This window comes from Taeniopygia guttata, chromosome 3 (genome assembly GCF_048771995.1).
Source record: "Taeniopygia guttata chromosome 3, bTaeGut7.mat, whole genome shotgun sequence".
NCBI classification, from domain to species: domain Eukaryota; kingdom Metazoa; phylum Chordata; class Aves; order Passeriformes; family Estrildidae; genus Taeniopygia; species Taeniopygia guttata.
In genome coordinates this window covers 105,565,310-105,584,531 of record NC_133027.1, presented here as the reverse complement: position 1 = coordinate 105,584,531, position 19,222 = coordinate 105,565,310, and the positions used below count along the sequence as shown (strand labels likewise).

General features: G+C 36.7%; 1 protein-coding gene across 2 annotated transcripts in view; it reads right to left on the bottom strand.

Moving 5' to 3' along the window:
* SPATA17 (spermatogenesis associated 17) overlaps window positions 1-19,222 on the bottom strand; it is a 129,559-nt gene that overhangs the window by 27,422 nt on the left and 82,915 nt on the right. Inside the window, exon 10 of one of the 2 annotated variants that reach the window (XM_030269137.4) lies at window positions 17,837-18,501. The exons of the other annotated variant lie outside the window; for it this stretch is intronic. Within the exon in view, the coding sequence (XP_030124997.4) occupies window positions 18,421-18,501 (81 nt within the window). The 3' untranslated portion in view covers window positions 17,837-18,420. Of the gene's footprint in view, window positions 1-17,836; window positions 18,502-19,222 lie in introns of those variants that run through there. 2 annotated transcript variants of the gene reach the window in all.

The window sequence follows — 19,222 nt, the reverse complement described above, 5'->3', positions numbered from 1 at the left end:
TCCTGAAAATAAGGCTCACCCTCAGGTTGGCTATGAATGCATAAGAAAGAAAAACATAACCTTAAGAACCTGACATAGGTTAATTTAATCAGGAAATACTCTGTGTATGTCTACACAACCTAAAGGCAGTACTGCATAGAGGTATCTGGGCTAGCTAATGCATAGAGATGTATTTTTCGTGGTCTGCAGATAACTGCATGGATATTAATGAGATTCAGTCATTTGTGCTAGAGGCAACATTTCTCCTAGATCATTTTATTTGTTCCATATTGTTATCTAGTGCTGCATCAAAAGGGTTTAGCTTGCTGGAGTTCCTTCAAAAATTACATCGTGAAAACAGTGCAGGCTTCATGCTGTGTGCACCTGATAATGTTCTGCACCATCAGTAATTCTTACAACACTTTGTCTTATTATGAAAACACTGAACCAGAATCAATTCTTTCACAGAAAGAGCCTATTGTTTAAAAAATAACACATATATGCTCCTTTTTTTTCTACTGGGACTATAGATCCCATACAGCTCCTTCAACAATAAGAATATTACCAGTAAATTGTGAATAGTCACCTCTTCTTGCTTACATTTTAAATGAAAGATAAATTCTGTACATGCTAAGACAACAGTGCTCACATGAAGAAAAACATGAGAATAAGATACAAGTTTAAAGATAAACTTTTAGTGATGACATAACTTAGAAACGGATTAATTATATTTTGCTATTTCTTAACATTGCCCAATTATTGATTGTAAATGTTTTTATGTGCAGCAAGGAGGAAATCTAAGTTCTAAGATAAAAAATATAAAAGATTCTTATTGTCCGAGCTTTGACTAAAGGGATAATACCCAAGACAGATCAAAACTAAATCACTTGAAAAATGCATTAATTATTATAATTCTTTAAATACTTTAAAGTACAGTAGCCAAACTCTAGTATCTAGTAGATAACTCCCAAAACGTCAGTGAAGACCGACAACAGGATTTGTTACTCCTACCTGTGTGTACATGAGCAATAAGTTATTTATCATCCCACATAAATTGCTGCACATCGTTCTGTTTTGAAGGAAGTATATTTCACATAATTCTCATACTCAATTTTGCAAACCATGGGAAAGTTGGATTTTAAATTTCAGAATTAAAATGAGTTTTACTTTGTGGAATGTTACAAAACTTATGTATGCCAGTCACCATAACTGGAGGTTTCTGCATAAGCCAAAAGATAGATTCCTTTATGAAAGTATTTCTTTATTAATTGTGGTACAGCTTGAGCTGGGTGCTTCTCAAGAGGGACCACCCCCCCCCAAAAAAAAAAAAAAAAAAACTGGACAATTCTACCTTTACAATCCAAGTCCCTTGCATCTCATGCAATAATTTGAATGAATAGTGATATTAAGGTCTGGTCTTATATTTATTTTGTTTTGTAGCTAAGCCATTCTGGCTGGTTCTGTAGTTACCTATTCAGTTGCAGTATGGTTGCTGATGAACTGGTATTTAAGAAACCTACTAGAGTTGCCAGAGGAAGCTTATGACATGCTGTAAGTTTAATTATGTTCAATTCATTAACACAATTAGAGCTGTGAACAAATCTATCGACACAGCCAGAATCACTTAGAAACAGCTAGTAAGTCATAGATTACAGGGACTTGTTCTCCATCCCTACATGTCGAGCATGATTCCCTGGCAAAATACATCAGTCAGTCATTTGGGAACATAGATTTGGTGCCAGAGGTTTCCTCTTTTCCCTGGATTAGATTAGTCATGTTTCAGCAGAAAGGCCTAATAATGAAAAACTGCCTGAAAGCAAAGTCCTTAATGTGCACTGACGTCATGTAGTTGTGAATGATTCCTTTGCTGGATTTACATAATGATCTGTTTGTTGATAAGGGGGAGATGCACTTCAGGTACAGTACTTGATCAAAATCAGAATTCATGCATATTTTGGGGGAGCCCCTCTGAGAGCTTTCATTTTCTTCTGAGCATGCATTTGTAATAAAGGAACTGATAGGGGATTCAAGGAGAAATATATAGGAGAGGTATAAGGAGGAAAAAATCTTCCTGAAATTTCTGTTCTGTACGTTTACCACAGTACCAATCCACTCCTAAAACTCCCAAAATTATCTGCAAGGTCAGAACACTCTTTGTGAAAGTCTTTTGATGCCACTGAAACTTCAGCTACCTTCCAGTAACCTGACTGCACTTGGGCAGGATTGTTTATAAATCCCCTGGTTGTTTTCCCAGGCCCACTGTGATAAGTGAATCAAGCAGATGGAAGGAACTTACATGAAATATTTTTGGGCTGTCTTCCCCAGTCTGTAACTTCATTTTTCAGCTTTTTCTCTACCTCACAGGTTAGGAAATTTAAGGAACTGAGCTAAAGGGAAAAGTGTATCTTCACTTTTGACTGCGACAAGCTTGAGTGAAGGGTCCCTTGTAATCACATGTTTGGGAAATATGTTCAGGTCAAGTCTGTGTAGTGCTAAGTTATTCCTAAAGGTTGCTGAATGGTCCCAGTTTAGTAATGCACAGATGATGCAAGAATAGTGTGCTTATTGGACTTTTTCTTTTATTTTCTTTAATATAGATTTAAAAGCTCTTTCACTTGAGCTTCAGGACCTGGAATAGAATGAGATAAAATAGTAAGTTTCACACAGGTTTGCTTTATTCAGGCAGCTAGGAACAGCCTAAAATTCATAGCCACTGGGAAATCTACTTACAGAGGTGTGTAGTGAGGCATTACAGGCGTAATAATCACATAAACCTTTTGCAGGCACTTACAATATGCTAATTGCAGAGATGTATATAATAATATAGTAGAACTGTCTGATCTACCTTAATTGCACTATTAAAAAACATACATACTGTACATACACTATTTCACCAGCAATCCATAGAGCATCTGAGGGCTTTTAATAGCTATCATAAAAATAATAATAAAATATGTAAAGGATAAGCTACCATGAAAATTGCAGAGGAGAATGATGACCTGTGTATTTTGAGATGAAGTATCTTACATGTATGTTATGGCGTTACTTACATTCATTAAACAGGTTATTGAAAGGATGCATTCGAGCTTAGGTAACCTGGTGGGTTAATGCACAGGCTTTCACATCAAAAGACTGAAGCCAAATTTGTTTTTGGCTGTAAGTGATTTGGGTTTTGGTAAGTTCCACTTCTTAATGAATTTTCAAGCAGCAAAACTATGATGGCGTTTGGTATAATTCATCAGAATTATTCTTTTCTGCACTGGAGGAGTCCAGGGTAAGTGTACCTGAGGCCATGAGAGAAGCTGAAGTGGAAAAGCTGAACTGCAATCTGACCAATTACACCTTTAATGTTATTAAGCAAATAAAAAATAATTCACTGAGTTGTTGCTATGAGCATAATTCCAGAGCCAGTAATGGCCTGGTGATAACAGGCAGCCCTTTTAGCATTAACTGAGAGACTGGAGAATGTGATTATCTGTAATTACATACACATCTCACTGTGTAGCTCCAGGAAGAGGTCCCATGCCAACCTCAACTACTTAGACCCAGCTCTTTTAGGTACATATACTCTAGTGTATGTTCATGTGTCCACTCTGGAAAGCAAAGCCATACTCTGTCCACACCATCTCTGTTTGGCACTGTACTGCACTGTGCTTTGTTGGATACACCTGCCTGATTTGTTCATCTTCAGAAATTTCTTCTACAGTGCTGAAATGCCCCAGCATAAATCACTGGTGAGTCCAGAAACTGATTTACCTGGTTTCCTTAAAAAACAGAAAGCTAAAAATGCTTCATATTTGTAAACAAACCAAAGTTTTCAATCTTTTCACTGTCTTAACTCTTAATATTTTTCTTCTTATTAGCTTTGTGGTTCAATCTGTTGGTGCACAACAGCAGAAAATCACTGTGGATCTCCCATTGCCTTAGCTGTGGTATGAAACTTCCCTTTCACAGTCAGGGATAGAGCTCTGCCCCTGGCTGCCCAAATTCAAGCTAACCAGCCTCTTGCTTACAGCACAAGAACTGTGTCTGCTTGGAGTTTGCATCAGCAGAGTGGCTGAGACCAACTCGCATGCACAGAAGCTGATTGATGAAGCATGATGCATCCCTTAATTAAGCAGAAGCTACTAATAAAAATGAACTTACTGGATGATTTGTGTGATTCTTGCAAGGCAGCCATATGTGCTGCACACTGGTAGTGGGAAAGGGTGGTATGCAGCTGATGCTGGGAAACTACAAAATAGGAAACTTGTTAAGGGAGGCAGTTTGGGTGCTGTCACTATTCAGGGCAGTCCATAATTAATGCCCTCCTCACTTATCCTTGCTCCTGTGATAGGTTGTCCTTTCCTCTCTCTCTGCACCCTCTCAGCATTAGTCCTTGCCATCGCTGCTGCTCCCACAACTGCATCTATTTTTACTTCTTTAGCTGTGACTGCAGCATTTGTGGGCAGATAGAATTCCTTGAATCTGCACATCTGTTCCCCTTTCTGTGAGCCATAAGCATGTGTGTGTTTGTCTCAGCAAACCTTCACAATAGTCAGGGTCCAGATGCCTCTTCCTGTGCTTCTCTACAACACTTCACTACAGCATTTTCCAAGGGAGTTGGAATGGGAGCACACTTGATCCATGGGATCAGGAGGAGGCTCCTGGAAGTCCTTCTCTGTGCCATTGGCCACCTGCAATTGCTTTTCCTAAGTATGCTGTTCACCTCTAAGATCCAGAGGGGTTTCAGTAAGATGGTACAACCTTGTAGGGTTGTATTGCCAACTAATCAACTAAGTAACAGCCTAGAGGTCAGGATGTTGTAAAAACATGGCAACACTTTCTTGGTTACTGTCCATGATCCGCAAGAATTCCTGCTGTGCACCAGAGATACGAGCACAGAATTTAAAGGGAGAAGTGATGTGTGACGCTCGTATCCTCAAGCTCCCCACTCCATATGTCTGAGAATTAAAATATTCCTTCCAGATGTGCATTCCTCTAACAGGCTGAAGAAAACTGACTCTTTCACCTCATTTGCTTGGGGGACATGATCACATCTTCATGCGAATAAATACTGTTTTTCTGCAATTGTCTGCAGCAAAAATCAGCAAAGAAATCCCTCCTTCCATATAGTCAGTCAACTTTTATTAAAAGCATACTGGAAATGAGCTGTGTAGAAAAAAATGTGAATTTAGCACAAAACAAGAAATGCTGTCCTTAACACATGTGATAAGAGGCCTATCATTCTGCAGGTGCTAAGAGTGCAGCTGCAATGTTCAGTTTCCAATGCCATGTTTGAGAGAGATGTGGTCCTAACAAAGGGAAGCCAAAGGGTCAGAAGTCTAAATGGCAGCAAAATGAAAGAACTGAGGTTCTTTGGTCTAAAAAATAAAAATCTAAAATTGCAGGGATACGTAGGAGTCATCTTTCCATTTGTAAAAGGCACCTGATTAAAAAAAAAAAAAAAAAAAAAAAAAAGGAATAAACTTCTCTCCATGTCCTTGGTCTATAGAACAAAAAAAAAATAGCAAGATTAGACTGAAGCAGTGTTGATTCGGAGTTAAACATTAGGAAAAACTTTCTAACAACAAAGATAGTTAAACACCAGAATAGATTGCCTAGGGATGTTTTGGAATCTCTGTGATTGGAGCATTATAAGAACAGGTTAGACAAACATCTGTCAGGAATGATTTAGGTATAGTTGATCTTGCCTTGGGGTAGGGGGTTGAACTAGACGACCTCTAAAGGTTCCTTTCAGCCCTCTTATGATTCTATGAAAAAAATATAGGAAATGATTGCAAGTAGAATTGAGTTTGGCACCTTTTAGTAAATCTCATTGTTTCTGCTTTCCTGTTGTTCGCTTTGCAGCTCAGCCATGCTGAGGACTCCAGATTCCAACAAGAATCTGAAAAGGCTGTTTGATGCCAAATAGTACTCTGGTTCTTTTACACTGTTACATTTAATTAGGGTTTCTAATTAATCTTCTCTGTGTATTACACTATATCCAGCCATCAATGTTAATAAAATCTTTGCTTAGTTTAAAGATTCTCTGAAAGTTTTCATTTGGAAAGTGAGACCATCTGGCCTCTCTACCTCACTAGGATTAGATTCTGGGTAAGGCATACTCCATCTGTTTCTGAGATTCACGTACATATTACACAGGAATGTGTGCTGGGGTGAGGCTAAGGAGGGATTTCATTGCAAAGATAACCAAGATACAGTCAGATCTGTCTAGAGAATCTCTTCAATACTCTTGATGCAAAAAATAAGCAAACTTCCTTTTCAAAATGTTCTTAACATCTCTTCAGAGAAGGGTTATTTATTGCTTCCCATTGTGTGAGGTGAAGTCCTCCACTGAGGATATACTTCAATCTTGAACATATGTAGCATAATATATTGAAATAGTAAACCCTGTTTGGTAATCACTGGGAGTCCAAGAAAATATTCCTCAGCCTACCCTGGTGTCACCGAGGAGTCCCTGCCACACAGAGTTGTGGAACTGAGCTCTTGGCCGACAGTACAGCAGTGCAGATTAAGCCCATATATTTAAATACAGTTTGTGAGCTAGGATGAGCCTGATCCCACCTCCTTCATTCCTTCAGATCTTCTTAGCACCCACATATAGTGTCTGGCGTTTTCAAAGAGCCAAATCAAATGCCTTGGTTTAATAAATCTGATTTGATATTGAACTACAGACTATACATTAATATGCAACAGTAATATCACTTTTCCAGGTCTTTTTTACTCAAATTTGTTTGCCACATTCTTTAGCCTGTATAGTCAGAAAAATGCCACATGCTGTTGGATTCTCATCCTTCTTGACTGAAACCAACTGAGAGAAGAGCTTTTCAAAATAAAACCACTTCATTAAAAATTGCTGTGAGTATTTGGAATTTCTTCCTCTTTTTTAGTGTGTCCTGGTTTTCTTCATGTGCAGTTTACTGACATATACAGCCAAACAAGCAAACAAAATCCAAACAAGAAGCAGAAGATTCTTGAAAGGGGAGAGTATGACAATCTAGCTCCTGGATGCAAAGAACCATTATGGCTTACCTTCCTTAGCACAGCCATTTAGAACCTCAGTAGATAACAGTGACTTTCATTGATACTGGCAGATTTATGGGGCCATCATCAAAAAAGAGCAAAGTGGCCTTGATCAATGTTTTCAATGGATGAGGTACATACTTGCTTTCCATCAATATCAGACATGCATCACTACTTTTCCTGCCTGTTGCCTTTTTTTTTTTTTTTTTTTTTTGAGAAAAGATATAAATTTTGGCAAGGGAACACTAGATCTTATCTTGAGACTCCCTGCTATAGTTTTTTCCATGGAACAGACAGAGATCCACACAAAAATTTGATCTGCTCTGGATGTAACCCTTTTCTAGTAGGTTCCATTTCAGGTCCCCAAGTAAAGATTTGGATTATTTGGGCATCAATAGTGGTATTTTATATTTTGGAAAAAATCAACATGATTATTATCATTGATGCATAAAAACAGAGAGGGTATCTATCTTAGAATCCATCACTGACCAACAAATACAAGCATTATCAGAAGGGGCATCACTGGGATCTCAACGATGAATAAAGTATTTTCAGCTCCTGATCACAGTTGACATAGAAATAACTTCCCTTTCTATAATATTTTGTTTTAGGTGTACTTTTTAAAAAGTCAGGTCTGTCAAAAATTGCAAAGAGTTAAGAATATCCAATTTTGCATACACTTTCAGCAACCCATCAAAGTATTATGATGGAGAGATGTAAAACAAACACCTTCTCCCTCTGAGGTTCAAGGAGTGGTTCTTAGCAAGGGGTGACAAACAGTGCCAGAAATGTCCAGTAAATCAGGGCAACCACTGGACTGGGGCCACAGACAGGACCCTGACCAGGGTTAGCCCCATCACTCTGATGTCCCTTCTCAATTGGATTTTAAATCTCCCTTGTAAAGCCATTTTTTTCTACTTAAAAATTTTTGAGTAGAATAAAAATAAATTTTGAGCAAAATACTTTTTCCATCTTTAACTACTTTCTCTTCTTAGGGACTGTTCCTCAGATGTTTCTAATAATATTCACTTAAAAATTCTGCATAGCAAGTGCCAAGACTGATCCCTCTAGCCCTTGCTTCTAACTCCTAGATAGCAATAAAATTCTTAATATTTGAATTGATTTGCTAATTCTATGTGACAATCTGAGTAACAGATGTATCAGCTAAATGTGTTCTTGCTGTGAAGAGACAGTTTATCAACGTATTTTGAGAAAACAGCATGGCCAGACTCCTTTTATCAGTATAAAAACTGGGGCAGCCTCCTAGTTCTCAAGCTCAGCAGAAGGTTAGTAGTGACTTGTTCAAGGTGAATCTTCTCTCCATCTATCTTTATGTACATATAATGAGGACAAAATCTAAGTCTTCCAAATTTCAGCTGTTTATATGAGCTCTTCATATTTATAATAGAATCTGAGATTGCCCAGAAGAAAGAATTCTCAAGAATTATTGGCACAGACATTGTTATTTTCTTCACAAGTGGACATAAAACTAAAATTATATATAAAAAAGTCAATTAGTATTTCTGCCTAGCTGCTGGACTTTGAGAAAAATCCATGAATAACAAAACTATTTCAAACATTCACAAGACTGAAACACAATTTCTCTCTGTTCTAATTTCCTAAATTATCAGAACAATTTTTTTATCCATTAATACAATCAGCTTTGAAAATAAATCCTTGTACTTTCTTTGCCAATTCTGTATCTGCTCTTAAAAAAAGACTCTATGCCATAACAATACATTTTTCCAGCTTGAATGCCCTCAACAAGAACAGCTTTGTAAATCTTTTGCATCTGACCACCTTGACAAATTTGTCTATATCAGTCAGATTTCTGCAGAGCAGAAGCAAAGACGAATTAGAGGTGAGCAGGGACTGTTGAAATCTTTTGATATTTGGGGCAATCATTACTGAAGAACCAAACAATTGAAAGAAAATTATAGGGGCAGAAAAAAAGATACTCAAAAGAGCCAGATTTTACTTTTGCGATTTGTGGGGATCTCAAGATGGTATCATGGGAGAGATTTTCAAAAATTGTAATACTGTCTGAATTCAAGCAAACTGTTGATGTTCAAACTCTCACATATGTCTGCCCTTACTCAGAGCTTCTAAAACCTCCCACAAAAGGGCTATGCTTGCACAATGTGCTTCTTTGCATTTTTAGGTAAGTAGATAAGTAAACCTGCCAGAAACATTTTCAGTCAGTGAAGATACTCTCCCATTCCAGATGTGGTGAACTACCAGGCTGCTACTGAACATCAAATGAACTTCCACAAGCTATCCCTAAAAAAGCTATGAATCTTTAAATCCATGCATTTGGAACTATTGCAGCACTGCTAGCTCCCAGCTGGCCACAGATTTATAACTTTTTGTTTGTTATCATCACAGAGATGTAAATATGTTAAATTTTGATGCAGCAAAAGCACCTTGTCATTTTTGGTACAATTATACTGCAGGAATCATGCAGTCTCCACTGTAAAAATAAAATGTTGAACAAGAATATGTAGAATTGGAAACCTTTCAAACATCTCAAAGATAAGTATTAGACTGATTATTATTAGGTGATTTTGATGCCTTAAGTTTTAGTTTTCATAATTTCCTGATTCAGTATATAACTATGAACTTCATATAAAGGGTTAGCAAGTCTTCTTCACAGTCTAGTTAAAAAAACCAATCCTTTTCCAGTCTGAGAACCAAGGACACTGTTGCAGCTTTAAGCCCAAAAGTATAAACAGCAAATTGAGGAGAGCAAACTGGGAGGATGGGACTTCATAACCTGACGTTCTAATTGGATAATTAAGCCCAAAATGTAAAAGGACCAAAACTTATAAAAGTGTGAAAACTCCTGACCAGTTGTGCATCTTGGGTCCATCTTGGGTGGAGCCACAGCCAGGCTCTTGTACTGCCCAGGATGTATCCTTTGAAGGCCTTATAATAAATACCTACTTTATTCCTTTAAGTCTGTCTACCCTCTGTTTCAGGTAGCCTCTTTAGGCATCAATTTCATCTCAACACATAGGAGCTGTGAGACATTAAATAAGCACATTGATAGTTTTTATGAGAAATTAAACAGACCATCACTATTTTAACATTTCTATAGTGTGCTGATGGTTAAACAGAAATAAAAACTTCAGAGCAACAGGAGCAAGTATTTTTGTATTTTAACAAGAATCATAACTTGTTATTGTAAATGACCAGATCTTACCATTTGATGATGCATTTGTATAGAGACATCAAAAACCTTTCCCAATTCTTGGTGTTCAGCAACAGCTGTGAGATATATCACCATGAATAGAAATGAATGAGAGCTAAATCATGTGTTAATCATTGCCAGAAGTAGGTCAGACATGAGCTCTCTCTCTATGCTAACAGACACAGCTGTCTGTCACGGTCATCCTCCTCAACTGTCATTAGACTGCAAGTGATGAACTAACAAGTTGCAGGAGCTGTGATACCAGGCAATGGAAAGTGGTCTCAGAATTCCTGCCTTCTCCTGGGCAGCATGACTTTACAGGGAATTCCTCACCACAGAGATCTGGCTTTGAGTACAGTGCATAGAATATGAACTACTACATTACAGCCTTGCACCAAGCACTCAGTGACTCACACCATTGCCCAGAACAGTCCTTTCTCTTCCATTTTCCAGTTTAAAGCCTGAATAAAATGTTCCAAATATTTCCAATAAATGTCACTAGCTGGTCTACATGAGCAGGATGGTTTCTATGGTTCTTCCAGTCAAGAAGAACTTGCTTTGCTCCTTTGCAATGGCTCTCAAATTTCTACTCTCTTTTCCGTTTGAATTACTTTCCTTTTTCTTTCAATATCAGAAACAGGAGCAGCAAACAAGAAGCTCTATTCTGAATGAGACACATGAATGTTTGTGAAACTGTAGAAATGTCTATCTCTATAAGAGACCCCTGCAAAAATGTAATGGGCAAAGAGGTCGGCAAGTGTGTATGGATATAAATATATATACACAAATATACATAACACTAAACCAAACTATAACCCTAGCCCTAACTCCTAGTATATCCCAGGTGCTCTCAGCATGCTCCTTCCCAAACATCCTAATTGCCCCAGCATGTTTCCAGTTGCCCCCAGCATGATCTCTTCACTCCCAGTATATCCCAGCTGCCTCCAGCACACACCTGCCATTCCCAGTTGCTCCCAGTAGCCCCCAGTATGGTCCCTGTGTTACAAATGAGTGTTTGAGTTAATTTAAAGGATCACCAGTGAGGGGATTGGTATTAAGCATGACAGAGTTTGTTGGAAAAGGTTTGCTCTGATACTTATGAGGTGGTTTAGGCACTCTGAGGGAAAAAAAGGAACAAAGATCAAAACTGTCAGTCAAAACAGAAATAAACTGAGAACTCTGTGTGGGTGTGGGGGTGTGGGTTTGTGTTTGGGTGCATGTGACAAAAGGATAGAAGGGGCAAGGACAAAAAGGAATATGGCCTAAAGGCTTAATGGCACTCAGAAGTACTTACACCTGATTTATAACTTACATTTAAGAGTTTAGCAAAGGAACAACACTTAACAGCATTTAACTTAATTTATAACTTAAATTTAATGTACCTACAGGCCTAACTTACTTAGATAACTAAGGTACTTGAAAAATAAAACTAATCCTCTGGACTAAGTAGGATTTAGGATTATTCTAAATTTTAGAAAATATAACATACGTTGACATATTCTGAGTGGGATTAAGATATATACTTAGACTAAGAGTTCTATAATGATTATGTTTATGGCCCTGTCAAGGTTTTCTTCAGGAGACTGGGGGAAGTCAGAAATCCCCTTCTGTTCAAAATAAATGTCCATGTTTTGTTTAAGAGCCACACAGACCGCTTCAGAATACTCCATTTGCTCTGCTGTCTAGAGCAAAAGATTGATGGCAAACCAATTCTCCTCTCATCTGCAGGTGGCAACACTTGGTGGTGGAGGAGATACAGGATCTTAAGAGGGAGAGAAATATTGCAAACACAAATATTTTAAAGATTTGAGCTTTTTACTCCCAATTGATTTTAACTAATTTCCATAGAACATTTTTTTATGCCATTATTAGCATATAGTAGAAGTATCCTATGATGCAATGGAAATAGATTCAGCGCGAGGATAAAAGCAAAGCTCAAACAAAGAAAGAAAACCATGGGGATGAATGATTCCTAGCAGGTACACAGGAATCTTACCTATCTGACAAGGATTTGAAAAATAGGGAAAATGAAGTCAGCAAAGGCCTTCTGAACTAAAGAGAGACTCATGCCAGCAACTGTTTGGTCAGTGCCAAAACACAGGTGACTACTAGGCATAAGTGAGATTATTATTGCTGCAAAAACATAAAGTATGAGCAGCCCATTTAATTTTGTTTTTACATGCTATGCCTATTTCCTCCTCTTGCCAGTGGTTCACTGGCCCAGATTTTGGTGAAAATACCAATGAGAAAAATCAAGAACATTCCCGCTCAAGCAAGAGAAACTACATTAAGGACACATTCAAAGGAAATTGAGCCCCTGCTTTGCTTTTGTATGAACACAGCATGATTTCTCTTTCTTTCTTTCTTTCTTTCTTTCTTTCTTTCTTTCTTTCTTTCTTTCTTTCTTTCTTTCTTTCTTTCTTTCTTTCTTTCTTTCTTTCTTTCTTTCTTTCTTTCTTTCTTTCTTTCTTTCTTTCTTTCTTTCTTTCTTTCTTTCTTTCTTTCTTTCTTTCTTTCTTTCTTTCTTTCTTTCTTTCTTTCTTTTCTTTCTTTCTTTCTTTCTTTCTTTCTTTCTTTCTTTCTTTCTTTCTTTCTTTCTTTCTTTCTTTCTTTCTTTCTTTCTTTCTTTCTTTCTTTCTTTCTTTCTTTCTTTCTTTCTTTCTTTCTTTCTTTCTTTCTTTCTTTCTTCCTTCCTTCCTTCCTTTCTTTCTTCCTTTCTTTCTTCCTTTCTTTCTTCCTTTCTTTCTTCCTTTCTTTCTTCCTTTCTTTCTTCCTTTCTTTCTTCCTTTCTTCCTTTCTTCCTTTCTTTCTTCCTTTCTTTCTTTCTTTCTTTCTTCCTTTCTTTATCTTTCTTTCTCTTTCTTTCTTTCCTTCTTTCTTTCTCTCTTTCTTTCCTTCTTTCTTTTCTTTCATCTCTCTCTCTTTTCTTACCACTGAGTAGCTCAGACTTTATAAATCTGAAGAAAAGTTAATAAAAGTTGACAGTAGAAAATGATCTGATGGAATCAAGTGAAGCATGTGGATGAGGAATCACCACTACACCATGCTACAAACTAAATAAGTGAGAAGGTGGCTAAACTTGCCCTCACCTTCTTCTCACAATAGGACACAAGATGCATCTCTCTCAAATTTATAAGCACTGTCCCTTCATAAAAACTGAGTTATTGTGAGCATGTCCAGACTACAAGTGCCCCTTATTTGTACCACGACATTCAGAATGTAAAAGGTTGGGGTTTTGAGATTCTTTAGTATCTTCAGCCAAAACAAGAACAACCTTAGCTTTCATAAGACAGCAAAAATAAATTAAGAGTAAGAAAGAAGGTTCAGTTTGGGATAATTCTGATTTAGTTTGTACATGTTATTAGCTGTTAAACTAATCTAAACTTGCATTTGAGAATGTGACCATGTCACATGTACAGTATCACCAGTAAATGGATTTTTTAAATCTAAATGTTATATACATGGAATCTCAACATTTTTCTTGACGTGGCTGAGTGATTTATCTCAACAGATTTCTGCACTTGGGATTTTCTTTACTCAAAGATGCTCAAAGGAAGCAGTTTAATGCAAACTCTCAATATGTCACATTTTGGCAGTGATTGCTTAATGCAGCAGTGCACAAATGAATTGCTCCACTGCATCCTCTGATCATGAATATGAATCGGAGTACTATAAACTGAACTCAATGTACTGATAAGTGACTGCATCTGATTGTGCCAGCAGCCAGATGATTTTCTCATTAATGAGCTGAACTATTAAAAGATGGAAGAATATGAAGCCAAGCCAGCACTGCCTGAGCCTCTTTGCTGACATTTTTCCAAGCCTACCAGAAAGCTTTGTCAACCAGTGAAAGAAAATTAATCCCAAAAACTCTTTTCTGAATGAAGGCAAATAAAATTTCAAGGCTCAAATTCTGTTTTGGATTACATGGATGTGACTCCCTTGTCATTGAAGTGTTTCTGTTTTAGTATGGGACAATCCAGATTTTGATATTAAGGAGTTATGGTCTTCCTTTGCTTCTCAGTCTCTGCTAATCTGTATATAGGAGCCCATGGCTGCCAGGAAAAGACAGAGAACCTCGTTTAACTAAGCTGACTTCTAAATTCTTTAAACTGAGACACAGATTTATGGAAGGCATGTGGCAAACGCATCCTCTGCAATAAAAATAAGCCGATAGAAATATTTTTAATTTGTATATTTGCAGAGTGTTAGTCAATGTCAAGTACTGATGTGTAACAATCCATTATTGTTTTATTGTTTGCAAGCATCACCATGTTGTTTTGCAGTTTAAATATGGCCCCATCTCAGAAGCACTTGCAATACAAGTCCAGAGTAAGGCATTGAGATCAGTTCCAGAGCCCACAATGTTTCTAGAGCTTTGATCCTATAGAAATGTGACATGTGCCTAACTAAAAAAGAAAAGAAAAGTGAAGAGCACGTCTGCAGGCACCACCACTGCTACGGCAAATCTGCCTCTAGAGGGCATTGCAAGCTAAATGTTTTCCCTGACAAGTGTTGAGAACCTTGGATCAGCCCAGAAGGCAATTCTTAAATTGCCTAAATTAAGAGATTTTGCTGTGTTTACAACATCAGCTATGCAGCGGACAGAAAAACTACTGGGCAGCAACACTGAAGGATCTTTAATCTGCTGAGCAATAGAAAATAGTTTTGGTAAGAATATATGTTACCAGACATTTTCTAATATGAAGAAGCTTTTCTAACAGAAGCTTCTCAGGATGAGACAGGTCGTGAGCCAATTTTTGCACATAGCTGTTCCCTTTTAATGACTTTGCTTTCATCCTTCTATGAGCACTGCCATTCCCACAGGTGGCTGAATCCAAAGATCATTCACTGGTCATTAGCAAGGAGGTACAGAGGCTTTGAATGCTTAGCACCTGGCATGTAGGCCAGTGCATCTGATACAAACCAAATAACATTATTATTTGACTCTCTCAAGATCTATGATCTGTACAAATTGCTCGGATATAAGTGACATGAAAGCATTATGTTTCAGGCTTTTTGTACGTAAGATAAAAATATCTAGGTGACACATCATGAGATGGTAGTGAGCTGGTAGGACAGGCTCTTCCTAGTAGGGACTGTTTTCTAAATGTCTTATTAAGCCTCTGCAGACATCCACTAGGAAAAACCCAAAGAGTATTTTTTTTTTTATGTCCTCTGTACAGGTGAACTAAATCAGTTCAGATTACAAAAACTACTTTTTCTGCTGCTGAAAAGCAAGGAACATTCTTGTCTTGCTGCATGCTGAAGGCAATATTTTGTCATTGCAGAGAACAGCACTCAGGTCCTTTGCTATAGTTCAGCTATGGATGTTTTACTATTCCCATTTGTTCAACTACAGTTAACTAAAATACATTCAATATATTCTTCTTTTTCTGAAAATTGGAATTTGCCTTTTTGCCCTACCATCACAGTGATTCTTTTTGATTTTTAGGTACCACTGTGAGAGTTTTGCTAAATGCCATAGCCAGCTACATTTCTAAGAGCCTACAAGTCTTGCAGACTCTTCAAAGTCCAGGAGTCCCTTACAAATTTTCAGAGTGCTCAGATCATTTCCTGGTGCCTTATTTCCTGGCGCTATTTTGTGTGTCAAGATTTTGTACAGTGATAATAGATATTAACATCTCTTATAAGACAGAAATGTCTTCTCTGAAGCACATAGCATGCTATAAAACAACAATAATAAGGAAACCCAGAGTATATAAAATGTAAAAATATAATTGTCAAATATACTTGAAAAAGCAATTTGATAATTGAAACAGAAGGGTAAACCATATCAGGAAGAAAGTTATACAGGAATAAAGTAAAATCACCTACACAATCAGTATTTATACTGACAGTTGGTTACACAATAATAGCATCACAATTCTTCCTGTCTTCTTCATTATGTTACTGCAATGAATAGAAATATTAAAATTTTAGCTTTAACTGGCTTTAGTTAAAACTGTAAGTTTGCCACATGCAAGCATTTTGATTTAAGCAAGACACCAAAACAAAATGGTCCCTCTAGAATAATTATCAAATGGTTTGTGTAAATGTAAGTGCTAAATGTACTTAATGAGAAATAAAAGGACTCCAGGATTATACTGTGGCTACACAAAATAGTTTGAATACTATATGCCCATGAATGACATAAATTCTGTTTCAACTTCAGATAAAGAATATTGGATTCCCTGTGAAAAACAATTTGAAAAAGATGCCCAAATTCCAAACCTCACAGGTAATATGTCAGCTACTCTATTAGCTTTGTGGATGTTTATTTATCCAATAAAGTAAACAGACCTGGTTTTTGTGTAAGAACATTTCTGGTTATCTGCTTAGAAAAGCTTGGGTGTTTTTTTTTTTGCAAGAGGAGGAAAGGTGTGTGTGTATCAAACAATTCCCATTGGAAGTGTTGGGTTTAACCTCCCTCTGTGCTCTGGCCCCTCAGCCATAAGCACCAGCACCACCCTGCAGTACTGGCTGCATGGGAGGCTGTGCTGTGTCCTGGGGGCAGAGGTACTGAAAGGAAGAAAGAGAGAGATTAATCTGATAAAGGCATTGCCATTTCTAATCGGACTGATGGGAAACTGTGGTATGAAGTTAAAGAGGCAACACAGGGTGAATTACTGTGATGAACTACCTTAAAGCTGAAGCAATCAAATAGATAGCTCTCACATATAAAAATTACTGTGCCATCTTTATTCATCAACAGTTTTGCACAAGTGTCTCACGTTCAGTCCCTTCCAGGAACAACTAAAGCACTCTGATACATTGGATCAGATTAAATCTTACCTGGGAAACTCAGCCACTGGGGTTGCTGCTTCCCACTTCCCCAGACGTAATTTCTCATAACAGAAATAAAATTTTTAAAGTTTGAGACTAACAAACTCCAAAAGGTAATACCAGTACAGAACAGTGCCTGCTCTTGCAACCTGCTGGAATAGAATTGGAAGGGCTTTTTACTCTGTTGTCTGGTAGCAGTAAAACTTTTTCACATAACCCAACAGGTGAAGACCTATGGAAGGGAAATTTGTGACTCTTAGTATGTAGAATCAGAGAATGGCTGGGGTTGCAAGGAACCTTAAAGATCATCCAGATCCAATGTCCATGCCATGAGCAGGCATATCTTCCACTAGACCAGGTTCAGAAAGCATTCATACAGACAGACATTGAAGTTTTCTTCACATTTATAGGGGCCATAAGAATCACATAAAAAAAACTAGTACTAAAAAGCTACCACCGAGTAACAGGCAAACAATCAATATTTGATTCAAATATAGTAAAATTATATGAAAAGCAAATATGGTATAATAGAAAATTCAGCATAAAATTCCTGTAAATATCTACTCACATGATTTTAAGAATTAGCTTGTAATTTGATCTTTAGATATGCTGAGGTCTTCCCATGATGCTGAATTCTTTGATCCTTGTGAAGTGGATGGGCTCTGAGGATACTCAATATTTTGCAGAACTGCTTGCTCATGAACAGAGGAAACAAGCATCAATTTTGTGTCATCAGATGTGCTCTTCTGACAAGCTTCACATGATTTTATACTCATGGCATACGGAACTGGGAGTAAATGCACAGGTACTGATAAAGCAAATTAAATTGCAATAGAAACACTGACATAGTAATAAGGGCATATATGTTTTCAGAACTTTATTTTTTTTTCAAAACTGAAGTCCTTTCACCCACAGAAATGCTAACAGGATTTAAAATAATATGGTATCTTCTATTAAAAGCATAGCCTGCACTTCTGAAGTCATGGATCAGTCAAGGATACCTAACACTGAAGATGATGAACAGCAGTGATGAACCAGATACATTTATAGTTGTTGGAAAAAAAAAAAAGGTATCTAAATGTTTTCCTTTTTTAGTGTGAACTTCACTTACAAATATGTAATAAATAAATGTGGTTCTGAGTATTTTACTTGGTGACTCTGGTTTTATATCCTAAATTATTTATACTAAATAAAATACAGCAGTTTCAGAAATAATATCTTTAAGATAATACTGTTTAAAAAAAATATCATTTTTGATAAATCTTGGAAGCCATATTACCTAAAGTTCAAGAAAAATCAATTAAAATTACTTCAGACACAGTATACATAACAAAAAGCATATTTTATGAGACATTCAGTCAACATGCTGCCATGTATTTTCTGAAATACATTTATTGACAACTTTTCATGGGTCTCAACCTTTTCAGTCTCCAGGACAATTACACTATTTGCCCAGTGCTGGAGTAAGTTTTTCCAAACTTTTCAAAGAGAGCAATTGATGGAAACAGTGTTTCAAAGTCCTAAAGAAAAGAGAGAAAAAAAAAATGATGTTAGGCTTAAGTGGGTTTGGCTTTTTTTTAAGGTATTTTAAAGTTCTAAATATTTTCTTCTAGTTACATTTCATTACATAGATAGAATGCAAATTATGCAAAATAGTGAATATTATTTTGTAATTATATAAAATTATAAAATATAATGTAATTTTATATTATATGAATATTACCTTGAAGAGGAGAAAAAAAATGGATTTAATTGAAAGGAAATATGTATTTCAAACTCTCAGCAACCAGAAGAACTGCAGAAATTTCCTGCTCTAGAAACTATATTTTGCAAATCATGGTATACAAAAGTCTATTCTCCTCCCTGACAACAAGGCAGGTTAAAGAAAGCACAATAGCCTTGCTATATTTAAATTTTTCTACCCTGGTTAGCATTGTAATAGAGGTATTAAAACATCTCTATAAGAAATATTTTTTAAAAATTAATATATGTTAAGTACTAGTGGCAACAAATTGATTAGGAGAAGCAGGGTGATTCCTGAACAAGTTCTTTCCCCAGGTGAATTTCTTGTTTATTACATTCAATTTTTTAAATGCAAATGCTTAAAAATCTAAATTGAATAAGGGAAACACAAGTGAAGCTGTGTCTTAAGAGTACAATGTCAATTCAACCAACAAACAAGAAAGTAAAACAAACTAGCATATTTTGATTTGTCCACTAAACTAAAAAATACTTATGGGA